The following is a 19,881-nucleotide window of genomic DNA, read 5'->3' as shown; positions in this document are numbered from 1 at the left end:
CGGTGGCGCAGTGGGGTAGCACGATTGCCTCACATTAAGAAGGTCGCTGGTTCGAGCCTCGGCTGGGTCAGTTGGCATTTCTGTGTGGAGTTTGCAAGTTCTCCCCATGTTTGCATGAGTTTCCGGTCTCCTATACCACAAAGTCATGTGGTATAGGTGAATTGGGTTAGCTAAATTGTCCATAGTGTGTTTGAATGAGAGTGTATGGATGTTTCCCAGTAATGGGTTGCAGATGGAAGAGCATCCGCTGCATAAAACATATGCTGGATAAGTTAGTGGTTCATTCCGCTGTGGCTGCCCCAGATTAATAAATGGACAAAGCTAAATAGAAAATGAATAAATGAATGAATGAATGCATGAATGAATGACCTTTAATGTAATACAGTTTACTATATTTATCTTGAGCCCACGGCTATCAGTGATATTCGGTTTTTGGCCCTTCATACAAAAAAATGTAGACACCCCAGCTTTAAACAAACACATAACTTTCTGATCAGGTCAATTGTCCTTTTTATTCTTCCCGCTCATATATATAGTTAACTTGACCACTCAAAAAGTTAAACAGCAGTTGACCCTTTGCTTTTGACTGTACCTTACTCCAAAAAGAAAAGCATCTTCAGTAAACTTTCATCAAACTTTCAAAACAGTTGAGAGAATGAGAAAACCCCTTTACACTAAAAGACTTTAATTAACGTTAAGACCTCAGAGAGCAAAATGCAACCATTACAAAATATCTATGCGATCACCAAACATAACCAATTTAACAATACCATCTCCACTTCACATGGCATACATAAAGCTTCATTCTTGCACCATTTAAATGAAAATTTAAGGCAACAATAATGTCCCAATCTTTCTCTATATATCCATTCTATAAGTTTTCCTAACTGACAGTTTAGCTTGACCAACTCTGTTCTTTGGAATATTTACCTGGGTCTCTGCAGCATCCATTCAGTGGGCCTCTTGAGCCGTGAGCAACCATCCAAACTTTTCCTCAGAGCAAATTTAACCAACATGCTGTGCTGATGTAAAAGAGCTCCTAAAGTCCATCAGATAATACACTACTCATAATAACAGTCCCTTCACATACTATCAAACCTCCACCCATCAATCAATCCACCTTCCCATACCAGCAGCATCCCCAAAGGTGAAGATCCACAGGTGTGTCACCACCATCATCCCCAGGGGAAAACCACAGCCCTGCTTTATGACTTATTCCAAAAAACCAATGACCATCACATTGATCAACTTCACAAGACCAGCCCACTTCTCTCCCATTGGTGGAAGTGCACTGTGCAGTATGTAAATCAGAAAACGTCACTTCCCGTCTTCCTGTACGCCATGTTTTTTCAGCAGGAGTGGGCTGATGTTTCAGTGAGATTTCATCAAAAGTGGGCAATCCTGCGCTCGGTTCGTATTTCAGCAGACCATCGTCAGTCCATCGGGAAAGGCGGGTCGAGCGCTACCTGGACGCTCCGGACGATGAAGTAGACGCTTCAGGAGCGCGCGCCTTACTAGTGACGCCGGAAGAAAACGGACGCGCGCAGACATTTATCCACTCATCTGTGCCAGAACACTGAAGGTAGACACTGATTCAGGATACGCCTCATAATCATTCACACCCTTCAGTTTATCAATGACATGTCCTGGCGTCTCTTTAAGTTACAAACAACTTTAAAGACACGAGTTGTTTTAATAACAGTAGTGGTTTCTGATCTGAAATTTGGCTTGCTAGGTACATAGTTACAACTAGCTGTGTTTATTATAACTATGTTATAGCTAGGCCTCAGTTTATTTCAGAAGTCGCTTTAATCTGTTCACTCGCATTTGAGGCTGAATTTGTGGTTTTGTGTTTATTCATATGACGGAAACAAACACTTCGTTTTATATTTAATTTTGATTACAGGTTGAGCAAAATGTATCAGATTCCAGTGAAGAACCTTACAAAACTCAGACGACCGAGGAAACGGGTCAAAAGTATTTTGTGTGACATCGGGATGCAGCAGTGCCAGGATATGCTGGAGGTAGAGTACTGTAGATCTGATCTTCTGATTGGCTGGCAGATTTTCCTGATGACGTTTTACTGTCTTCTTGTTTTGGTTCTTTACTGTCTTTGTGCTTTCACCAAATAATTTTAGTTGTTATCAAAGAATACTTGAAAATATTGTTATTAAATACTGAAAATTTAATTACAAATCAGCCCCTCCAGCGTTTAGTAAGGACTTAATTTTAATATAGATTTGCTGCCTAAAATTTCTTATTATGTGATTGTCTCTTCTTATAACTAGGGCCAGACAGAATCTGCGGACATTTTTTTGCTATTTCTGCTTAGTCTGCGGATTTATGCGAAATGATTTTGGGAATATCATAACAAATAACTTAATTTATTAAATAAAAAATAATACGTTTTGTAACTTTTAATTAATGTTTACAATGCAAATCCAATTAGATCCACTCATTTGGTAAACAAACCAAGTCTCATATCTACTAAAAGAGAGAAAATATTACTTTTCAAACTGATTGTAAATAAATCACATGGACATTTTAATATTACTATTATTAAATCACAATAAAATTAGTGAAATTAATTTAAAAACTGAATAAATATAAATTTATAATTTATAAATTTAAAAACACAAGAAAAATACATAGACTCAATCATGGGCTAAAAAAAATCGCACAGAATCCGTGTGGGCCTGCTTATAACTTGCGGCATTAATTCAATTCTTGTGTTTTGAAACTACATAGTCTTGTAAAAAGTAATTTTTTTATGCAAGAACTATTGAACTAGGAAAATACTAGAGGATCTGATAAACAATCAACTTTTTTTTTACCTAAAAGTGTTTTTATTGAACATTTTAGATATGAAACATGCAGTTCAAATATCTTTTTCCTTTTTTGTCTTCTTTTTTTTTTGCACAACAAACAAAACTTATTGCACACATATACACTGAGAATCTGTTAAAAATATATGAATAATATTAAAATAAAATACAAAAAAATAATAACATGAAGTAACATATTTCACTCTTATATGTAATAGGGAAAATAAATAAATAAAATAATAAAAAAAATTAAAGGGGAAGGTTCTACTCTTCTAAGATAATTGAAGAGTCCACCTTTATGTGAACTACAGTGCATCCGGAAAGTATTCATAACGCTTCACTTTATCCACATTTTTTTATATTACAGCCTTTTTCAAAATGAATTTATTTCCATTATTTCCTCAAAATCTACACACAATACCCCATAATAACAATGTGAAAAAGATTTTTGAAATTGTTGCGAATTTATTACAAATAAAAAACCTGAAAAATCACATGTACGTAGGTATACACAGCCTTTCTTGTGAAGCTCTAAATTGAGCTCAGCTGCATTCTGTTTCCACTGATCAATCTTGAGATGTTTCAGCAGCCTAATTGAAGTGTGCATGTGGTAAATTCAGTTGATTGGACATAGTTTTGAAAAGGCATACACCTGTCTATATAAGGTCTCAGGGTTGACAGTGCATGTCAAAGCGCAAACCAAGCATGAAAAGAAAGGAATTGTCTGTAGACCTCTGAGAAAGGATTGTCTTGAGGCACACGGCTGGGGAAGGTTAAAGAAAATTTTCTGCTGCTCTGAAAGTTCCAGTGAGCACAGTGGCCTCCATCATCCGTAAGTGGAAAATGTTTGGAACTACCAGGACTCTTACTAGAGCTGGCCGGCTAATAACATCCCTACAGTGATCCCTCTTGACCTCAGACTGGGGTGACGGTTCATCTTCCAGCAAGACAACACCCCAAAGCACACCGCCAAAATATCAATGGAGTGGTTTCACAACAACTCAGTGAATGTCCTTGAGTGGCCCAGCCAGAGCCCAGACCTAAATCATATTAAACATCTCTGGAGAGATCTGAAAATCTGCTGTACACTGTTGCTTCCCATCCAACCTGATAGAGCTTAGGAGGTACTGCAAAGAGGAATGGGCAAAAATTCCCAAAGACAGGTGTGCCAAGCTTGTGGCATCATATTCAAAAAGACTTAAGGCTGTGATTGCTGCCAACGGTGCATCAACAGAGTATTGAGCAAAGGCTTTGAATACTTATGCACATGTGATTTTTCAGGTTTTTTATTTTCAGTCAGAAAATCTTTTTTTTCTTCACTTTGTCATTATCGGGTGTTGCGTGTAGAATTTTAAAGAAATAAATTAATTTAATCCATTTTGGATTAAGGCTGTAACAAAAAAATGTGGTAAAGGTGAAGCACTATGAATACTTTCTGGATGCACTATAAAATAGGTTGCCAAGTGAGAAAAACTTATCAGTACAATCTCTTACAGTATATTGTATATTTTCTAAGGTCTGGTATATTTTAAAACCTACATTGTCCAACACTGCCTTGACCTCTAATTTTTTTTATGAATTGTTAAATATTTTGCATCCAATTAATGTTTATAATGATGTGTAAATAAGTCTTAACTCACTTTTTCGGGTTTTGTTTTGATTTATGGATTAAAATGTTTTAACGAAAACTTCTTAAAGTCCTCGTGATTAAAAACATGTCCGGAACAGTCACTGTTAATAAGGCTGTTTATATTATTTTTATAAGTTTAAGCAAAATATTATATTTTATTGATAATCCACAAAGATTTAAAATTTTAATGAGAACTTAAAATCCCTATGGGAAATCCCTATGTTGGAGTTTAAGCAGAATGTTATATTTTAATGATATTAAACACAGCATATAATCATGAGGACACACCCACTATATTACCTATCCTGATATTTAAGTAACTATTTTTTTTAACATTTATCAATATCAATCAATATTGAATATTCAATTATACATTTTCATTTCCAACTTTTTTTGTAGATGATGGCAAAAATGTTTATTCAATCTATGGATGTCTTTTATTTATAATGTTGTGGTGTAAAGCATTAAACGTGATTTTGTTGTGTTGTCTTTTTACACATAATTATTATTTTTTATTTTTACTCTGATATTATTATTTCTGCTGATGATTTTTCCTTTATATCCCTCAGACATATAAATGTTTTGATGCTGGGGATGCAAGCTTTGACAACACAGAATGGGATGATTTCACTGACGGTCATGTTGGCAAAAAGAAAAAAAAGGTGATTATGTACATATTGTAAATTTGTGTCTGTTTTTAAATGCATTTGGCACCTCTTTATGCTTTACAGTTTTCCACTGTACGCATTATTAATAAACGTAATTCAAGCCCATATTAATTATGATGTTGCCTTCCTTTCTCAGTATCCATACCGAAGCCAAAGTCTGTGCTGCAGTCTGTGTTGGTACTCCAGCCGGTCGGTGCCCACATTCAGAAGCCACATCCATCGCTGTCACTGGAAAAATCTGGATGGGGCCTGTTTGTTAATGTGCCCCTACTGCCCATTTGTCAGCTCTCCAAAAGTCACAGAACAACACATTCAGTTTTTCCACATGCTGCCATCAAGAGCCCATCAGAGCCACCCTAGCCACACTTTGGCCCACACACCGAAAACCATATCAGTTACAGTTTCTGCTGATGCCGCTGACGACAGATACACTTGCGCGACCTGTGGTTATCATGACTCTTTATTGTATGTGATGAAGAAGCACGTCCTGGTAAACCACTTTGCTACGTTGCTGGATCGCTACTTTGGCCTTGGGTCGGAAAGTGCACCAATGGCTGGTCCGCAGATACGTGATGGCACACCTGTCAAATATCACTGCAAACTGTGCAAACTTCCAGCAGAGACCATTGAACATTTACTGTACCATATCTTGAGTTCAGAGAAGCACAAGGAACTACACTGGCAGATAATGCCTTGTATAATTGAAAAAGAATGCATGAACCAAATGGTTGGGCTACAGAATCTGCTGAACCTTGCACCTAAATCGATGCAGCCGGTCACGCTGTTTGCAAGACCGAACTATATTCCACAACAGACTCAACAAACTAATGGAAATGGCACAGTTCTTCTGGCCGGCCCAAGCAACGCGGCTGCTCTGTTTTGCTCTCCTGGTGCAGGCCAGATGTTTCTGTCTCCACAAACTCAAGCTCTGCTTTCAGGCACGACTGTGGCTGCGCTTCAGAATGCTCCGCATCCACAGTCCCCTGGCGGGATGTCCCAAGTTCTGCCTACCTCTCCAGTAGTCAAACCCCTCAATATGGTAATGCCAAACATGCCGCAGAACACACCCAAGACGTTACCCCTCACTATGACTGTGCCCAGGCTACCACCGCCCCAGCAAGGACCGCAGGTTCTTCTTCCTCCTGGCGTCCAGGTCAACCTCCCTGGCGAAATGGGTGTACGTTCACCATTTCTTGTTACTCAAGGTCTTCAGCTGAACCAGTCGGTTCCAAGAGCTCCCCTCATCACCTCGCAGTCTGTGCGTCTCATTCCCACAGGCAACAAAGTCAACGGTGTCCCGACCTACACTCTAGCACCCGTTCAAGTGACTGTTCCCGTCCATGGCGGACCCCCTCAAATGGTATTAGCGCAAAACCAGATTAGCCAGCCTCCAAATTCAGCAGTGGTAACCCCAGGGCTTATGCCTCCAGTTCAGAGGGCGATGAATAAAAATTCCAGACCAAATGAACTTGCTGTGCAGGCGCCGTTTTTGAAAAAACATGATAATCAAACTGTCAAGTGCCTGAGGTGCAAGATTTTACTGACAGAGCAGGGTATTTTCCAGCATTTGTTGCACGGCTTGAAGTGTCTGTTCTGCCCTCAGATGTTCTACTCCTTCAAGCAGATAATGGAGCACAGCAAGAAAGAGCACAGTCTGAAAGTCAAAGACAACCGACTTTACATAAAGGAACAGTTTAGTCTTGACTGTGATGATGAGGGCAACCTCATATTCAGCACTTTTAATCTGAACACGGATGTGCCTAAAGATCTGCTTGACAACCGAGAGCTTAACCTTGCACTGGTCACCAGCACTAAAGACAAGATTTACATAAAAATGTATCCAGATAAGGCAGAATACACAACTATGTTGAAGTCGGCACCAAACGCCTGTCCGTTTTGTCAAGTAAAGCTCCAGAACCCTGAAGACTACGAGCTGCATCTTCAAACGAAACACCATATCGTTCCCACCATCCATGCAATACTAAAAACACCTGCATACAAATGTATATATTGTTTTGGGGTGTATACTGAAAAATCAACACCTAAAACCATCTCCATTCACGTGCAACGGTGTCGTTGTGCTCCTAAAGCCATCAAGGAAGCAGAGAGGAAACTGAATCCTGATACATCTGAATCTCACGACGGTGATGTATGCAGCTCTGTTCAGATGCCTGCTTCAGAAGTGACCTTCCAGGGGGCACCTGAATTTCCCAAGCCAAAGAAAGAAGCTGTCACGCCGAGGAACAGAAGAAGGAACACAAAGGCTTCCAAGACAGGAACTCCAGTCCCCGAAACCCCAGTTACACTGGTCTTGGAACCAATGGGAATGGAGAGGACGTCGTTTGAGGACAGAAAAGACTTCCTTTCACAGTACTTCCACAGAAAGCCATACGTGACAAAGACAGAAATCGAACTGCTCGCTTCCCGTTTGTGGATAAACAAGGCGGACGTGAAGGCGCACTTCAACAGCAAGCTCACTAAGTGCTTGAAAGCGATTCAGAAAAAGAGGGTTTGCGTACGTCTCGGGTTCAAAATGATTGAAGTGAACAAACTCAAGCACAATCTCTTCATTCCTGAGGTAAAGCCTGTTAAAAGAAAAGACCAAAACGAGGTAAACCTCAGCAGCCTTGTTCCAGGGGTGACTGTTAAAACAGAACAAGTGGATGCAACGACACAACATCCCCTCTTCATCCCGGAGGTACCAGTAACTATTAAAAAAGAGGAGGAAGTGTGTGAAATTGATCATAGCTTCATCATCCAAGAGGTGACTGTTAAACAAGAAGAAGTGGATGAAATGGAAGATGCGCTCTGTACAAATGGCTAATGGTGTTTTTAGATTAATTATGTTTGTATGCAGCATGTTGCGAAATGTTTATTTAAAAATACTTGATTCACACTTATAAGGTGGTTTGCCTCTGGGCATTGGAGTATGTAAAAAGAGGAACCTACAGCAAAGACTTTACAGTTTTGTAATTTCGTTGTATATAGTTCATATGATGATGACATTAAAAGTTTTTTATTATATATCTCTATTGCAAGGAAAAAAACAACACTCGGGTTTCCTATCTTTTATAGTCATCCTTGTTTAAAACACCTGTAATTTAAATTTGAGGACATCAGTAGTGATAAAGTACTGCATTTAACATTTTATGAGTACTGTACAGAGAATGAAGACTTGGTTAACTAACTATTATTACTAACTTGCGGATTATGCAGCATTTCATAGCTGTATCACTGTGTCCCTGTAAAAGGGACACTTTGTTGTTTTCATGTTAATTTTCCCCCTATGTAATATACACTGTATTAATTTCAGACATGTGGAAAAAAAACAAGTGCCTCCGTCTTATTTAAAGTTTGCAGTTGTATTTGGCTGTTGGAATAAACGTGACTAAATATTACAGATGTGTGGTTTACTAGAGATAAAACTGGTTGTGTTTTGATATGCCTGCGGTAGGTATATAACGATGTTGAACAGGAAGATATTTTGATGGGCACTTCAGAATACAGTGAATGTTATTTCAACCTTTAAGCATATTCAGACGATTCATCACAGCACCAAAAAAAAGATTTAAAGGTTGAATTTTTTATCTAATTTTCTATTTCTGTTTTATAGCAGAAAAATGATATACAGTTGAAGTCAGAATTATTAGCACCCCTTGAATTTATTTATTTTTTATTTCCCAAATGATGTTTAACAGAGCGAGGACATTTTCACAGTATGTCTGATAATATATTTTTTTTATTTCAGCTAGAATAAAAGCATTTTTTAAAACCATTTTAGGGTCAAAATTGTTAGACCTTTTAAGCTATATATTTTGTCGATAGTCTACAGAAAAAAAAAACATGGTTGTACAATAACTTGATTAATTACCCTACTCCGCCTAATTAAATTAATGAACCTAGTTAAGCCTATGTCACTTTAAGCTGTATAGACGTGTCTTGAAAAATATCTAGTCCAATATTATTTACTGTCATCATAGCAAAGAGAAAAGAAATCAGTTATTAGCAATGAGTTATTAAAGCTATTATGTTTAGAAATGTGTTAGGAAAAATATTTTTCTCCGTCAAACATAAATTGAGGAAAAAATAAAGAGGGGGAAAATAATTCTGACTTAAACTGTATATATTGAAGTCAAAGGCTACCAGATTACGACATCCTTTAAAATGTACTCTTGAATTTAACACTCAAACAGGTTTAAAACAAGTGGAATGGAATTCGGACGGGGCAAAGCAGTGGCGCAGTAGATAGTGCTGTCGCCTCACAGCAAGAGGGTTGCTGGGTCGGTGGTTTGAGCCTCGGCTCAGTTGGTGTTTCTGTGTGGAGTTTGCATGTTCTCCCTGCGTTCGCGTGGGTTTCCTCCGGGTGCTCCGGTTTCCCCCACAGTCCAAAGACATGTGGTACAGGTGAATTGGGTAGGCTAAATTGTCCGTAGTGTATGAGTGTGTGTGTGTGTGGATGTTTCCCAGAGAAGGGCATCCGCTTCGTAAACTTGCTGGATAAGTTGGCGGTTCATTCCGCTGTGGTGACCCCGGATTAATAAAGGGACTAAGCCGACAAGAAAATGAATGAATAGAATTCGGACGTACTACATCCAACATTTTGTCATGGTCACTTAACCCACCTGCGTCAGTTGCGTCGCTTCACTCCCATTCATGAATTTGCTCGCAGGGCATCATGGGATAGCGCAGCGTGCATGGGATGCGCACTTTAGAATCTCGCCAGAAGTAGTAAGTCATCCGGGTACTTCTCAAATACTGATTTCCGAATTCTATGAATTCGGACATACTACTTGGCTTACATACTGATTTTAATGTAGTGTATAGTATGGAAGTATAAGGTTTCGGACGCAGCCTTAAATTTTTTATCGGAAATAGCAAACCATCCAGGAACCTCTGGCATACTCTTTTCAACATACTATGGTTTGGGACATACTAATTCTATTTTCAAACACTATTTAGGATGGATAGTATGCAGATTGGGACGCAGCAAGAGTGATAAAGCCAGATATGAAATAGGGATGGTTAGGAGGCCATGATGGACAGAGTCAAGTGGTTAAATTTTGTTCAGGATGCCAGGGTTAAACCCCTACTCTTTTTCAAAGGACATCCTTGGGTTTTTTTTTAATGACCACAGAGAGTCAGGACATTGGTTTAACGCCTCATATAATGCCTGTTTAGACGGCGCTCACTGAGCAGTATAGAGTTCCCATCAATAAACTGGGGCATTAGGACCCACACAGACCGCAGGTTGAGCAACCCCTGCTGGTCTCACTAACACCACTTCCAGCAGCAACCTAGCCTTCACATGTGGTCTCCCATCCAGGTACTGACCAGGCACAGCCCTGCATAGCTTTAGTGGACGACCATGTGAGAGTTGCGAAGAGGTAGCTGCCAGCATAGAAATAGAAAATGTACTGTTTTTACAAGGACGTAAATGCTAAATCAAACAACCACTGCAGCATGTTTGACAATATACTTCATAAAAATTTTATTACATTTTTTTTATAGATGTGACGAATATAATTAATGTTTAAAAGCAATTAGAACATACTATGAAAATAGTGAGGAGTTCAACAAGTGTATTCTAAAGGTAAAAAAAAGATTCTGTAAACCTGTAAATATTTAGTAAGAGTAAGGTGCCATTCCTTGTATAAAAAATATGATTATGACTTTTTCAGAGAAATACACCAACTCAGTCCTATCTTTTTGTCAGTATAGTATATGCCTCAGTTTCTATTTAACTATGAGATTTAAATAATGCATTTTATAATGCATTTGCTGGATTAGCTAGTCAGATGTCATTATAACCACACTTTTTGATGTAATAAAATATTTCCTAATAATAAATTGCAATAAAAAAATTAAAACAAGAATATTTTTTAAAATACAAATTTGTTAGATAATATATCATTAGGAATAATGGCAGTCTGTTAAAGTTTTAAAAAAAAACTGTAAGCCACTATCATTTTTTAGACAAAAAACAAACTGGCAAGCACATTGTACTATCCTTAGTCACAAAAAAAACTAAAACAATAATAATAATAATAAAATGATAATAATGATTTCCTTAGAATTTTTCTAGCCTCTTTGGTAAAAAAAAGTATACAAATTCCTGGATATCAACAATAGCCACAATATATTCAAATTAATGTAACATGGTCTGCTTCCGGTGCTTCACACCTTTTTATTGCTCATTTTTTTTTCAGAAATAAGGTCCAAGATTTAGAATAAAAGTTCCCTGTAAAATGTTTTCTCTGTTTAAAAACAATACAGTAGTGACAGAAGACTTCAGTCCCACCGAAGCAACAGCCGACAGTGGATTCCGTTTGGTCTTAAAGCCTTTTTGATGGATTATTTTCATTATTTATGATGACATAGCAGTCAAAATAGGACAAATGAGCAAATGTATGGGACAAATTCTGGTCCTTTGTCAATGAGGGTGGGTCTTCTGAACCCCCCTGGCTACAGGCCTGAAAGGTTAGAGCACATGTTTAATGCTTATAGTAAACATGTTTTTAATTGAATTTTGGCTGTAAAAGCGCACCTACAGGTGTTTTAGGCGCAGGTCAGATTTTTTCCAGGTCATAATTTATTTTGTTTATATTAATTATGTCTAAAAAAATATTAGACCTTTCATCTGGAATCCAGACCACCTTCTGAAGTGGTTTGAGCGATCGGATATCTGATCAGAATAAAACGAATGAAGTGAGCAAACAGCCTCAAAAACACAGACGTGACAGGAATATATATTGAATATAAATGTATTAAATTAAAAATATAATAAATATAGTATATAATATTAAATTACTTAAAATAATTAAAAGGACAAATTCTGGACCCTTTGGCCGTGGGGGCTGGTTAGTTCGGACCCCCCCCCCCCCTCCACCTCTTTGCGGTTTGCGTACATAAACGCAATATTGCGAAAAATATTACGTGTTTGTTACTCGAAATGTGCCGCCGAGCAACATTCCAGTGAACACTGGCACGGACTGGCGCCCGGTTAGCTCGTGCACTCCCTGGAGCGAGGCAGTTTGTATAGGCAGGGAACAATACAAGCCCTGAAGACCCTCAGGGAAACACGGGAGGCCGGTAGAGGGACCCCGCTCCAAGGGTCATGGTGGGTGGGAGCAGCGGGGCCCACTCATCGTCTATTTTAAACTATAGTGTCAAACTTTAGTTTACTATAGATTAAAATGGAAACCATGGTAACTGTAATGTTTTACCTATGTGTCTGACTGTTGTAATGTTTTGCTTTGTTTTTCAGCAAAGTTGTTGAGCAAAGAAGGACTATTGAAGACAACCGCAGGCTATATTTATGAGCGTGCACATTATAATGTTTCCGTGCTGTTTTCTGAAAGTTTATCTTGTTTAGATGAGTTTGTAGGTCAAACAAAATAAACTATACTCTATCTGAACACCTGTCTCGAGTTTTATGTGTCCTCTACAGCAATACACTGTCATATAAGTCTGTTGAATGCATTTGTATGCAACATGGTTTGACAATAAAGTGGTCTAACAAATTAATAGTTGTTATAAATGTACCTTCATTAGTCAACATGTGGTGTAGGTAATGAAAAGTTAATCAAAGAGGTCCTAAGACATAATGGTAATGTTATGGTTGTTACATAACTGTATTATTATTCTGTATGTTTAAAACCAGCAGAATATACTATATATTTTACATGTCATGAACTTACTGTTATTTAAAAATCTGCTTAATAAAAATGTCCTAAGACAAGAATGAGCATTGTTTTGGTTTTATGTCAAACAACTGTAGGTTTTAGGTTGAATATAGCAGGTATGGGCTACCTATATTGGTAGTCAGAGTTATTTTAATGACCCAAGTCAAGTAAAATGTCTCCTACTCAAGTACTTTTAGCATGCAAAAGTCAAATTTAAGTATATAAAATACAGTTTCCAACAACAAAACTTTGTCTTGTAAAAATGACCATTGAGTGGGGAGAAAAAAATAGTTAATGTCAAGTTAAATATATATAAAAGAATAACAAGTTGTCATAATATTTAATCATATTGCATTTTTCTATACATTTCAATTAGACTTTTTTTTTCTAAATCTAACATTGGTAAATTGGTCCCAGGTCAATCTTGACTTTGTCTAATAAAGATGAGGTGTATCTGAAAGGAGATTGTCCTATGTTCACATTTTTACTTTTGTTTTGGTTTTCTGTTTGAATCTGTGCGCGCAGAATTCCGCAGATTTTTAGCCCATCATTGATTCTGTTCATTTATATGTGTAAATGTGTCTACATTGATTTTTATTCAGTTTTTATTTTTTTTTACAGTAATATTATTTACTAATTATGAATTATTTACAATACAGTTTGTAAAGTTAGATTTTCTGTCTTTTAGTAGATATATTATACGAAAGACTTGCTTTGTTTACCAGATTAATAGGATCTAATTGGATTTGCATTGTAAACATTGAATAAAAGTTAAAAAGGTATTACTTTTTATTTTATATATTAAGGTTTTAGTTGTGATACTCCTAAATAATTCTGCACAAATCTGCAGATTTTTTACACAATTCTGTGCAGAAATGTTAAAAATTGTCCACAGATTCTGTCTGGCCCTACACAGAATAAACCATCATTAGACAATGACTTGTTTAATTAACCTGACTTGCCTAATAAACTTAGTTAAGCCTTTAATTAAGACTTTTATTTCACTAATTTCATTAGTTTTAAAACGGATATTATCTTAATTATTAAAACAGCATATCAATTATGCAAATGTATTTAGGCCTTACAAATACTGTACCAGTGAAAGAAAGCAGTTTGAGTTTGACTGATAGGCTTCTTGAACAAAGTCTCCGATGTTAACCATGTTTTATTACCTAAAGGTGTAGTAAGTTTACACCACATTTAACCACGTTGCAAAACCTAATAATTGTGATTTGACTACAATAATCATGTTGTTTTGGTTTTGTTTGTTGTACAACCATGATTACATTTTGAAGAGTTTTGAGACATGACTAATATTATGAAAATGTTTCTAAAAGCGCCGGCGATCGACTTTATCTGAAATCAACTTTTACAGCCTTGCTTTCAGGCAAGTTTAGTCGATTCCGAGTGTCTATATCGTGAGTAGGAGGTGATCATGTTGGCTGTCAGGAGAGTTTTTTGCGTTAAAGAAAAGACATTTATTCGACATGCCACTGCAACAACAAGCGTTTTGTGTACAGTGACAGCGCGACCCGACAGACTAGCTAACCAGCGCGTGTCCTGGTCTGTTATACATAAAGAAAGAAGCCTTCACACCTCAGCCTGTCTTTCTGGAGCTAATAAACTGATGAAGATGCTGGCTAAAAAGAAGTAAGTCTGTTAATAAATGTTAATATAGGTGCGGTAGTTTTGATTAGGAAGACTAACGTTAATGAGCTTTATTCTCGTTCTTTATAGGAAGAAACATTGGTACGATACTCCTCTACGTGTAAGCGTTTGTTTCAACATTTACTAATACTGTCTACTTCAGTATATTTTCTTATGAAATATTGTAATGGCTTGTTAACAATAATGCTGTAATTACTCTGATGAACATCTGTTTTTATGCACTTTACACATCCAGACCACAGATATCAGTCAGTATGGCTTTCTGAAGCCCCCAAAACGAAATGTGGAGGACAGTGTTCGTGTGAGGACTCTAAACATCATCATCTACAAGACAGTGACAGACCTGCTGAGCTCCTATGAGCTCAACTCCGAGATCAGTGCCTACAATGTGGAAATTTCCAAAGTAGGAACACAACCTTCTTCTTTCCTAGCATTCAGTAAGAGGGGATAGTTCACTAAAATCCTGTTTTAAGGCCTATTATTTAAAAAGGGGTATCAGGAAATGTCTGCATTCAGATTTATTTACTGTGTTACAGAGTTAAACTAGTTTATTAAAGTTCGTCGAGACAAACTTTGAGCCTGGCTTGAGAAAGCCTGTTGGTAATAGTTTAACTAGTTTAAAACAGTTTAAAAAAAAGGATAGATAGATAGATAGATAGATAGATAGATAGATAAATTAAAAGTAGATAATTAAAATAGTTTGAAAAATACAGATAGATAGATTCAATGTTAAGTCAATGACAGTCACTTGCAAAGGAAGTCTATGGGACAGTTGCTAGGGTACAGTATCTGGTTGTTAGGGTGTGGCTAGAACATTAAAAGGCCATCAGTGATTGGCTGCTTACTAGACTAAGTTAATTGAGCTCAGCCATTAGTCTGTAGGACCGTCCGATGCTGAGTTAAGAGCTCACAAAGTTTGATCCAATGTTAAGTCAATGACAGTCTTTTGAATGGAAGTCTATGGGACAGTTTTTAGGGTCCCAAAAGTAGTTGCTAGGGCATGGCCAGAAAGTTAAAAGTTCATCAGTTATTAGCAGTTAGGTAGTTTGAGTTAAATGAGCCCAGCTAGAAGTTTGTGACAGTCTGACGCAGAGTTATGAGGTCAAAAAGTTTGGTCCAATGCTAAGTCCATGGTTTTTTTTTTGACAGTCCTGGGATGTTTTTCGGAAAACCGAAAGTTGGATCAATCGTAAAAGATAGAGCACACAGAGTCAGACCAGTTTGGAGGTCTGGTGTGAGTTTGGTGGTCATAGCTCGAAAGATCTAGGAGGAGATAGAGTTTGATTTTTAGCCCCAGAAGAAAAATAGGATTTTAGTAGTCTGTCTTGCTTTCACAATACAGCCTAATTATCATGCAAATCATAGATTAATACACGTAATAAACGTCTACTATGAGAAGTGGCCTCATATAGCCATTTTTCATAGTACAATGTGCAAGCACCCATCAACAAGCTTAATTCAGGATAAGGAAGTCACTGCAGGACTACACAGGGATGGCAGGAGAATGGTTGCAAAGAGTGTGTTTGGGTTGTTAAGGAAAGTTTATCTTGTTTAGCCATAGTTAATTGAAAAAGTTTTTAATTCTTTAGCTGACCCCCTGATTTAGACCGCATAACATTTGTATTTTTCCTGGGCGACATGTCTGGTTTATTACGTGACACTGCATAGACCCATGCACTGCAGTGGTGACTTTAGATATCTGTTGTGAATAATACACATTGTCAGATTACATATCATTGCCATCTTCCATAAACATCAGCTTGTATTAAACGAAGCACAAATGTTTTGTTTTGCTAATAAACAGATGTCAGCAACACAAATCAGGTTTAAATTTAGAAGCTGATCCGGAACAAACTGAACATTCGGATTGTTCGCTTTATGAACCAGCCTAGACTGATTACACCAGTAGATTTTCTTTGTCAAAGCGTTAAGAGTTCATAGTTTTTTTGTAATGTCGCATTTAAGGCACTTCCAGAGTGAATTGGAAAGCTGTATTTTATAAGTATTAAAAAAAACAAAAAACGTTTTTTTAGAGAAAAGATGGATGCAGTGTTACTCTATAGGTGCTCAAGATACGAGATCACACAAAATGAGTACGATACCCCCCCTTTAATTTTCTTCTTGAAACAAACAAAAATATTTTGAATAATGGAAACCTGTTTGGTTACCAGTGACTTTCATTTTATATAGTATAACAAAACAGACATTTCTCAGATTTTTTAAAATAATAAGACATTTCACAGAAGGTAAAAGTCAACTTGGGGTGTGTGAATAAGAACAGATTTTTTATTTTTTGGGGGTGAACTGTCTCCTTAATTTCCTCATTATTTTTTATTTTTGTATTTCCTTTAACTATTTTTCTTATTTTAAGGTTTCACTAACAAAAGATTTCTCTGCTTGTCGAATATACTGGAAGACAAGTTTATCAGCTGAGCAAGACCGTCAGACTCAGCAGGCCTTAGACAAATGTGCTCCTCGCATACGGTATGAATTTTTTCGTAGTCTGTTTTACTTTTAATATATTGTAGCATATACATAACTTGGCTTCTTATTTATGCAGGCATCTTCTTGTCTCTCACCAACTCATTGGCAACGTTCCTCCTGTGGTGTTTGTCAGAGATAAACAATATGCTGTTGTGACTGAGGTAACCAAATCACAAATTGTTGATACCTCTACAGGAAATTATGCATCTTTTCTGCTAACCAACGATTAATTTATTTGATCCAACTCATCAGTTTTTATATATTATTTCTTTTTAGATTTTTTTTTCTGCTTATTATTATTATTATTTATTATTTTATTACTTCTTTACTCTGGTTTATATTATTTTTATATCTATTTATATCAGATTGAAAACCTCCTCAAGCAAGCAGATTTTGGTCCAACTGAAGACAACATAAATCATTCAGCCATCAGTGATAAACAGTAAGAACTAAAACTAAAACTACCTACACTTTATATTATAAATGTCTAATTTGTGTGCTCTTCAAAAGGGCCAAATTGCAGCCTCTGGATTCCAGTGATAAGAAACGACCCGTTTTGTTCGGTGTTGATCACGACGCTCTGCACAAACAGATTGAAGCCTATAAACGAGAGAAAGGAGCGAGAGACTCGATCATAGAAAATCCTGCTGCAGGAAGACTAACACAAGAGCAGCTGGACACACTAGCGAACATTAGAAAGCAGAAACTCATAGAGAAAAAGAAACAGAAGTCCAAGCGCATGAAGGATGATGATATCAGCCCTAAAGATTTCCTGTTGTCCAGAAGCCTTGAGAAAGAAGAGCTAGACAATGACGAGGACAGACTGGAGGAAAGCCAAATCGCAGAGCTATTGGAGGAGGATGACCGGAGACGGTGAAATTAGTGAGGAAAAAAATCATTGGAACTAATAATTTAAAGTGTGATCTGTATAATAAAGTTTGAACGCATATATGTGCATATGGTGACCAGGTGTGTGTAAGTGATGATTTCTGTGTAATTTGCATAAAGAGAAAGATTATCTATAATGATCAGAACACTTGAAATTAAATTACATCAAAATAGTTTAAAACACGAACAAACGAAAATTCCCTCATCATTTGAAAATTGTAGAACATAAAATGAGGACATTTTTAATAAAAAGTCACCAAGTTGATATACACTTCGTGTTCTGCAGGAGAAAGGATGTTTTAAACCCTGGCTAAAAGGGATCCAAGATTACCGTGTTTGCTTTCCATGCTCTTTGGAAATAACAGTGGTGAAAAGAGTACTAAAAAAAACATACTCGAGTAAAAGTACCATTACTTGCCCAAAAATGTAGAGCGAGTAAAAGTATCTGTTGTAAATATTACTCAAAGTATGAGTAAAAAGTAGACCTTTCAAAAGTACTCAAGAGTAGTGAGTATTACACAGTATTACAAGCTGATGCATTTACATGTAATTTGTGGATGTGTGTAAACGTAACGTACTGTAGTGCATTTAGTTATTGGCCAGCAGGCACACAACATCATAAAATGTTAATTATGGATTAGATTAGCGTCAGCTGACCAAAATTCAACGTCTAGCCAGCGTCTAAGGACAACGTTTTTTTGTTTGATGTCCAATAACGGCACCACATGATGTTGATATTTGGTTGATTTTAGGTTGTGTCTGATTGACGTCATAGTGGTAACCAACACAACGTCAAGCTGTAACATCATTAGACATTAATATTTGGTTGATTTTAGGTTGGACATTGCCGCCAGCCTGACGTTGGGTTCTGATGTCAACCTGATTTTCATTTCCAAACAAAATGCAATGTCCCTACAACGTTGGGGTACAACATCAATCAGAAGTCATGTTGACGTCTTGTGCCTGCTGGGTGTTTAAGGTCATTTCGATCAGCATACAGTAAACAAATAGATTTGGGACATTTTTTTGGACACGTTCAATACTTCGAAACAGTTTGCTGCAATTATAAATTGCCACGATTTGAGGTAGTTTATTATGATGCAACTTACCTTCTTTGATTGGACAGGAATCACAGGACTGATTTTTCTAATCCCCATAGACAGAAAAATATTAAGTAGTGGAGTAAAAGTACCAATACAGCACTAAAAATGTACTCAGTGGAAAGTAAAAGTCCACGTTTCTAAAACTACTTAGTAAATTACTATTCCTGAGAAAAAACTAATCAACTTCAGTGATTTGAGTATTTGTAATTTGTTACTTTACACTACAGTTAATTAATCACTAAAACAAAATTCGCCGTGATTATATATGACCAAAACAGCTCCTTTATCCTTGTCGTAAACCATGAATAAAATCTGCAGCAAATAATAATAATAAATTCCCAAATTAACAACGCTGATCCTTGATGCTTTCAAATTACACACTTCCCTATTATGAAAGTGAGCCGAATGCCGAGTGACTCCCAAATGTATTCATTCATTCAGTTTCAAAAATTAATTTAAGATATTTAAAGATGTAATCTGAGAGCAACAGTCCTGAGGCAAAGTTCAGAAAAGTTGTCAATATGGTACATGCTCTGCTGTAGTCATACCAAGTTCTAAACCACTTTTGAGCAAAAAGTAAAACGACTTTGCTTGTGTCTTCTGTATTAGTTCAGGGTACATGTTAATTAAGGGTGACATGCCAGTTTTGTGTTGCACTGCAAACTCTAACAATAATATGTCATACTGCTTGTAGGAAATGTGCATCATGAGCAGTGTCCTGACATTTTATTCTACCCATCAGATTATGCTACCTTCACTGTATTTAAATTGTTTTGAGGTTGTGGTTAGGGCAATATTACAGCTCCATATCACACTACTCCACATTAAAATTTACACTGGTAGCAAAATGTGATAAGTAGCATAGTGTGTCATCAAAATGTGCTAGCTAATTTTTGAATGGAAGGTAGGACAACTTGACAAGGTTGGACAAAT

At 36.9% G+C, this 19,881-nt stretch overlaps 2 protein-coding genes across 2 annotated transcripts; both read left to right on the top strand.

Moving 5' to 3' along the window:
- Positions 1-1,332: 1,332 nt before the first annotated feature.
- adnp2a (ADNP homeobox 2a) lies at positions 1,333-8,512 on the top strand. The gene is given in 4 exon segments (NM_001098265.1): positions 1,333-1,582; positions 1,907-2,024; positions 5,025-5,117; positions 5,260-8,512. Coding segments are annotated over 3 exon segments (2,889 nt in total). The 5' UTR covers positions 1,333-1,582; positions 1,907-1,916; the 3' UTR covers positions 7,948-8,512.
- Positions 8,513-14,186: 5,674 nt separating this feature from the next.
- rbfa (ribosome binding factor A) lies at positions 14,187-17,922 on the top strand. The gene is made up of 7 exons (NM_001089485.2): positions 14,187-14,455; positions 14,543-14,573; positions 14,709-14,876; positions 16,845-16,957; positions 17,034-17,118; positions 17,323-17,399; positions 17,468-17,922. The coding sequence occupies exons 1-7, from the start codon at positions 14,439-14,441 to the stop codon at positions 17,832-17,834; spliced, it is 858 nt and encodes a 285-aa protein (NP_001082954.2). The 5' UTR covers positions 14,187-14,438; the 3' UTR covers positions 17,835-17,922.
- The last annotated feature ends 1,959 nt before the right edge of the window (positions 17,923-19,881 follow it).

The sequence above is a fragment of the Danio rerio genome, chromosome 16 (assembly GCF_049306965.1).
Source record: "Danio rerio strain Tuebingen ecotype United States chromosome 16, GRCz12tu, whole genome shotgun sequence".
NCBI classification, from domain to species: Eukaryota; Metazoa; Chordata; class Actinopteri; order Cypriniformes; family Danionidae; genus Danio; species Danio rerio.
Note: the sequence above shows the minus strand (reverse complement) of the source record. Positions and strands in the feature narration are given on the sequence as shown.